The 7,500-nt window shown below is 44.9% G+C and overlaps 1 protein-coding gene across 1 annotated transcript in view; it reads right to left on the reverse strand.

Annotated features, from left to right (window-relative positions):
- Window positions 1-2,821, reverse strand: part of LOC132461778 (protein turtle homolog B-like) — an 84,967-nt gene extending 82,146 nt beyond the window's left edge. Inside the window, 1 exon segment of the mRNA XM_060057178.1 lies at window positions 2,397-2,821. Within this exon segment, the coding sequence (XP_059913161.1) occupies window positions 2,397-2,460 (64 nt within the window). The 5' untranslated portion in view covers window positions 2,461-2,821.
- Window positions 2,822-7,500: the final 4,679 nt, after the last annotated feature.

Here is a 7,500-nt window from a genome sequence, read left to right on the forward strand (position 1 = left end):
ATGGCACTCTGAGGCCAAATTTGTTTCCGTAACGTCCGGGTTTCCAAGTAAAACAGTATGTTGGTGAGGGCCGAAGCACAGGAGGCTCCTGCTTATTGGTGGAGGCCCAAATGGTGCTACGACTGGTTGGAATCTGGCTGTTCAGTGACGTTTTGATGGAATCAACAAGGGTTTTTCTGTTGCTTTTTAATAATACAGAACTGAATAACATGGGAACAAGGCTTGGTTGATTCACTTGAACTAAAGATGAAAGAAATGAATAATGACTAAATAAACTGTTGAGATTCTCCATGTATTTTGCTGTATCTAGTCGTTAAAAAGCTCTACTGCTGCCCAGCGTGAAGTCAACATCAATCGGCATCTTATCGCTGTCGCTGCAGCACAGATGCTGTCCCACTTTCCATCCTCCCCTCCTCTCCTCCTGTCCTTTCTCCTTCTATCATCCCCACATCTCCCCGGTCCTCCCCTCTTCCATCACCTCGTCTCTCTGTCCCCTGCTCCTCTTTTATCTCCCTTCATCTCCTGAATGAAGGTGAGGGATGTGTCATCTTCAACTATTTTCTCTTCTCTCCTCCCTCTATCATCCCTTCTTCTCCTCCCTCCTCTCCCCACCACTCTGCTGTCTTCTTCTCTACTCCCCTCTCTATTCTTCCTCGTGGCCTACTCCCTTCTCTCCTCTGTCCTCTTCCCTCTCCTCTTTCTCATTTCCTACTCCCTTCTCTCCTCTGTCCTCTACTCTTAACTCTCTTGTTTCCTACTCCATACCCTCCTCTGTTCTCTTCTCTCTACTTTTCTTCATTTCCTAATCCCTTCTCTCCTTTGTCCTCTTCTCTACTCTTCTCTCTTGTTTCCTACTCTCTCCTCCTCTCCCTCCATGCCTTCAGCTCCCCTCCCTGCCCTATCTTCTCTCCTGTCCTCTTCTCTTTGCCCTCCCTTACATCACCCCCCGACACGCACACGCCCCGCCCCGCCCGATTCCACCATACCCCCCCCACCCACCCCATCCACCTAGAGGTGGATGAGAGGAGGACGAAAAAGTTTGTGGAATGTGCTATTGGTATGACTGCATAGCAAAGAAGAGAGTGTGGGGTCTGGGGGAGGGGGCACACTATGGGCGGCACACTGTGGTGTCAATCACTCGCTCAATTATTCAATTAGTTGACCACTCAATCCATCTCTCTAGCCATTGCTCTCTCCATCTCTCTCTTTCTCTCTCGTTCACTCACTCTATCTCGCTCCCTCTCTCTATCTCATTCTCACTGACCACTTCCCTGCATTCAGCCATGCAATTTATATCTCGTGCTTGGAAAAAAATGGCAAAGGTGTAGACACACATTTGAATGTGCACGCATCCACACACACACACATACACACACATTCAACGATAAAGGTGCCAAGCTCTATATTGATCTGCCTTCTCGAGGAAGAACTGCTGATTTAAATTCACTGACTAGAATAAGAATAATGTGAAAGGTGAAACTGAAAACTCATTTGAGATGTAAGCCAAAGGAGAGGAGACCAATCGATTGCTACATCAATTAAAAATACATAATTGTTTTTAAATGTTTTCACATCATTAGTGAAATAACTGAAGCATGAATAGAAATATATTATTTTGGAAGGTTTGGCTTTGACTAACAAAGTCATGCTCTATAAGCAATGTGTCGAGATACCTAATTATCAGTTCCAGTGCGTTTTCTTTATTTTTGCAATTTACCATAATGCAGTACTCGTACAGAAAGCACGCCTCCCTGTGGACAAAGCAGGTAGTGCAGCGCAGCCTTGGGAACAGGTCCCAAGGAAAAGGTTAAAACACTCGTTTTGATGACATCCTCCTTAGCACTATTCGCATTTTTACCTTATATATTGTAGTCAGTATACATCCATTGAACAACAGAGCGGAATAGTTCAAAGCTATAAGAGACAAAAAACTTGTAGAGGCCTACTTTACGGCCATATCAATTCCAACACCTCTGATATTGAAGACATCAAAACCAAAACCAAAATCAAACCCGCGCCGACGCCAGTTAGTTACGTTGGATCAGTCGAAGGTAATAAACCATTACCGTTATTTCAACGTAGCGGTACTGCTCTATCTTGCTTGGAATACCTGGGAATGTAGCTTTCTAGGTATACCAACATATATGCTATTCAGGCAAGCAATGTTTTACTTGAATTACTTTTATCCCATGTATCTGTTAGCCTATCAGCGCATATTCAAACAGCCCATTTCCTCTTCGCATGACAGGCGTGGTATTTCGCATAAACTTATTCATGAAAGTGTACATCTTACATCACAACCGTCTTAAGAACATGATGAACACGCACAGCAAAGTGGAAACATTTAAAACTTGAGCAAAAGCGTTGTTGCAAACAAATATTGCACTTCAACTCACCTTGAGCTGCCGTTGCTCGGGTGCTGAAAACACTTGCTATCAAAGTGGCCACATACCAAATCATAGTACTATTGCCAACCAAAAATAAACCTCATCATATCTCAAAGTGCCCCTTTTCAATCAATCTGTCTTTTGCCCGAGTGCCGCGGACGATTCAAACTGCCGGTATCCTTTTATCAATCGTGCCCTGAACACTTTTCAACGGCGCGGTCCCCTCTCTCTTCCCCTCTCCTCCTCTCTCCTTTCGCATTCTCTCTCGTGGAGACAGATCACCTGCACCAATGGGACGGCGGCGGACGACGGCAGCTCGTGAAGTCGCCGTGAAACCAACCCTGACAATTTAGACACGGGCTCCGCCTCCGCGTGCGTTTCATTGGTGCGCGTGGGAGGGAAGGGGAAGCGGATTGGTGGCACCTCCCCGTCGCTCCTCATCCCAAACTCCTCGTCGAGCCGCTTCTTCAAGGTGAGTTGGAGCGTGAAGCCGTATCGAAGCTGCAGTATCATCATGCGCAATAAATAAAACGGAGCACCACGATGACATGCCGAGCGTGGTAAACTTTGGAAATGTCATTCGCCCCCTTTCCCCCAACACCACCGTTTGAAAAGGTCCGAAATGGCTAGGGTGTTTCATGCCACAGCCGTCCGAGGTGCATTTGATGATAGCCTAGCGACGCACTTATAGCGGGCGATCCCCTGGATTAGAGCAATATAGTATTTTACTTCTTCGTTTTGTGCTGCTTGAATGACGGATTAGAATTTACGTCTTCTTTCCATCATCTTACTATTTTGTCAACCTGAGTTCCATGTAACAGGTCTTTTGGGTTGGGCGAACTGCGCATTTATCTTAAAGCATATTTAACAAAACGTAGCCTATTTTAATTCGTTTATTAATTCATTTATTTTAAACGATGTACTAAATGGCGTATTATAAAACGTCCATGTGCTGAGCCAAGCCAATTCTTTACACATATCTGGTAATAACCGGGACAGCAGCACCGCCCGATACAGCTGTGATTCAACTGATTCACCACCTTGCTCATAGGGCACCCTAGCTTGCGTCAATACGTCATCCACCTCCACACTCCTCTCATTTACTGGAGAGGACATTGCGCCCTGCTCTTATTCTTTTATACTATTATCAAATAGGCCTTTCTACTACAATACGATACGTTTAACGATTGATGTATTTGCCAAAGCCTCCGCGGGGTGATAGAATTAGGTCTGATAGGTTGAAGCAGACAATGAAGCTCTAAAACATAAAACATCATATAGGCCTGTGCAGACAATTCATGAAACGAGTTAAACTAATATCATGAAACTTGGAATAGTTTGCCAATTCTTAATGATTTAGTATTAAAAATGCCTATCCAGTTTAGAGGGCTTCTGCCATATTCATGTTGAAGTAAGTTGGATTTCCTGTAGACAGGGCTTATTAATATTGATTCTGGCATGGCGTGGCTTTTAACGATTGGTTTCTGATGAGTGTGGCCATAGCCCTATGAGTGCTCTAATCTCCAATACTCTTAGAATTTATTCTGAATATGTGATGGACATGACATCATTTTTGTTTGCACCTCCACCAACATAAACCAAGCCCACCGGACTAACCACAGTTAATCACCGGCACCACCTTCCACAAACCACAAAGGCAATTACAGAGAAGAGTGAGACGTAATTCTCCATTTGGCTTTACTTTGAGTTGGCAAGGCCCTTTGATCTATGAGGCTCTATGACCCTCCTGGGTCCTAGATAGGAGAGAGAGGGGTTTATAAGGCTGGACTTTTCCTTGGTGAGCCCATAGTTTGGACCAGATGGCTATGGAGTGCTAATTGCTGCTGTCTGATCCAAAGACACAACCTCACTTCCCTGTCATCGAGTGTGCAAACACAGTCCCTGCTGGAAGGTGCACTGTCACTCACTTTCTGTCTCTTGTTTCCCTCTTCCTCTCGCTCTCCCTGTCTCTCTCTCTCCCTTCTTCCCCCCCTCTCTCCCCCTACTACTCTCAAAAACGTACGTCCTCTCTCTCTAACCCTTCATCTCTCTTACACACATATATTATCTTGCTCTCCCTCTGTAAATCGCTCTCTCCCCTGCTCTACAGCTATGACCTCTGCTGTGTCTTCCCCTGCCCCATCTCCCTTGGCCTGAAAGGCATCCGGTATTTTTTTTCTGGCAGTTTGCCCTCCCTAAGCGAGACGCATGTCAGCATCTCTGACAGAGACATGGTTGCTATACAGAGGCAGCTGAGTATCCTCTTCCTGTCCTCTGTGTTTACCAGCCATTAGCACGACTGTGTGTTTTTACTCCCGCTCCAGACATTGATTCAATGCCTAGCTGTCAGTCAGGCGATCAAGCGTTGCATTCCAGCAGATTCCGTTAATGCCCGTTTGGGTTCTGATGCGGTCTTAGTTAAGGGGCTTGTCATGTATATGGAGGGTTTGATTAGTAGCAAGTCTTGCATGCCAGTAGGATTGGAGTTATGTGTGCCCACTTTTAGAGGCAAAGAACATTTATTATTGTGATGAACAGAAATTTGTAGTCATAGGCCAAACCTCTGATTAATATCGCATTGGATTTGGCAGACACAAACTAAGCATCTTACGTCTTATCATGTTTCACGTGAATTTCTTACAATAGATGGCCCCAGTAGGAATATCTGGGATCAACAATTGTAAATTATTACTATCTGTACATAATTTATAAAGATAGTTATAATTATCTGTAAAATGACCTGATCCCAAACGAACCCGAACCCTATAAATAGTTTTGTTGATCATTTTCGAACATTGTTTAATGCTTACAATTTTCAATTAAAATGTAGCAAGATGGGAAACTGCAGAAAGAGTATGATAACCCTGTTCTCAAAAAAAATAACCCCATCAAAATATTCTGTCAAAATGCAATAATCAGTTCCTACTTGATTTAGAGGAGACACAAATAAGTTCTGATGAATCCTGATGATTGGTGTGAATTAATTTCCACTAACTTCTCCAGAACTTGCATATGCAGCACTGCAACATTTTAACATCATGTCTCTGACTGTGACTGTGAAAATAGCAACAAAATAAAAACTCAACAAATCAGGAGGAACAAATCAATACCAAACACCTCAAGTACTTGTCAGCACTAACAGTGATAACAAGCTGGCAGAAGAACCCAGGGAAACAGCCAATTTAAATGCAACCACTTAATAGAGTAAAAAAACACGGTATACGCTATATGAAAAGTTGGAAGTTTCAGATGCGTTGAGATACAAAGAAATACTCCAAGTCCACACTTCCATGGCAATATCAATCTTCTGGGAGATTTAGCCGATTTTTGCTATTTTCTCTGAATGGAAGCCATTTTCTACAGTCTGACCTACGAATGAAGCTCAATACTAATACAATATTTTACACAGAGGATAATTCATCCAAATCATCTCCCGAACTCAGGAGATTCTGCACCAACCATCTAAAAACTAAGTTCAAATCCAATTTCAAACAACAGAAACACACACACAAAATCACACACATGACATACACACACACACACACACACACACAACAGCAAAACACCAACACAGACATTCGGACCAGCTCTGTGTCTCAGTCGTGGTTTGAGGGGTTCGAGGGGCCGTGCTCAGAGCACGGCCCCTGTTGTAGAAACAGCTTCATCATGCTCTTGGACGAACCCCAGTCTGGAACAGGGAAAGGATCAATGCCCTTCCCATACCTCCCCCCCCCCCACCTCACCTCCTCCAGCGCACCCCATGGCAGTTTGTCAATATGCTTCCCAAGGGGGGAGCACAATGCAGTGCCACCTCATAACCAGCCCCCCCCCCTCCCTCCTCTTCTGTCTCCAAGTTTTCTCAAATTTTGTCCATGCTGATTGCATTTGGGAAACAAATCAGAATCGGGAAAGATTTAAGCACGGACCAGGTTACGGTTGGTCGTATTAGCCTTGCTAATCTAATTCAGGTCTGCTCCACATTTTGAGCGACCTTTAGGGTTGCGATGGCCGCACCTCTTTGGTCCCAAGTGAGGGGAATTGTATTCTCCATTCATATGTCCTGTGATGTCCCCTTCAGGCAAAAATATCTGTATGCTGCCACCACTCTCTTAAATGTCCCCCTCTCTCTCTCTCTCTCTCTCTCTCTCTCTCTCTCTCTCTCTCTCTCTCTCTCTCTCTCTCTCTCTCTCTCTCTCTCTCTCTCTCTCTCTCTCTCTCTCCCCCAACCTTTACCACAACCCCAGGGAGGGATGTAGGTCCAGCTGGCATGGAGCCCAGCCCAGGCCTGCCCTGTCTGTCCCGTCTAGACACAGTAGGCATGCCCTGCCCCCCACCCCCCCCCCCCCCCCCCCCCTCCCCCCCCACACACACACACACACACACACACAAGCATACATGCACATACACACAAACACACACATACAGAATAGAGACTACAATCACATAGATATCCAGGTCAACACACACATATAGCTAGCAACACAGTGCATGGGAGATATGAAAGGGATCCATTGATGCAGGGTCTGTCTGCTTGAACTCTCATTTGCTAAACTAAACCCAGCTTCTTGTTGCACCCTCTTATGTGTTCATGCAGATGAATTGGTTGTGGATCTATGGTGGCTTCTTCCAACACATAGGTAACATTAACATTCTCATCTCTGATGAAAATATTATTTCAGGCCCTCCAGCAAAAAAAGGAAGAGCAAAATTAAAGAAAAGAGTACCCCTAGTTATTTGTAGTTTGACACCTTCCATTGCCATCAGCAATCCACTCAACAGTACACAACTATGGCCCCCTAATTTCAGAGCACTCAAAATGTAGATTAAGAACGTAGAAGGAAGTGCAGCAGCAGTAATACAGCTCTTTTCATTAAAGTTAACCTGAAAATGTATTTTCAGAGCCTCTCCGACTAACGCAATAATTACATAAAGTAATATGCTCTGTGGATTGGGAAACAGTTCTTTCATCTGTTGCCTGTGTATATTGCCGTGACAACGCTGCTCGCGGGCTGTGTTCCAGAAGGCCCCTTGTGGAGGCTAATGTAGCGTGTGTGTGCGGAGCAGGGGACCTGGGGCAGGGGGGACCAGCACCCCATTCAGCAGCCGGTGTGTG

The sequence above is a fragment of the Gadus macrocephalus genome, chromosome 7 (genome assembly GCF_031168955.1).
Source record: "Gadus macrocephalus chromosome 7, ASM3116895v1".
NCBI classification, from domain to species: domain Eukaryota; kingdom Metazoa; phylum Chordata; class Actinopteri; order Gadiformes; family Gadidae; genus Gadus; species Gadus macrocephalus.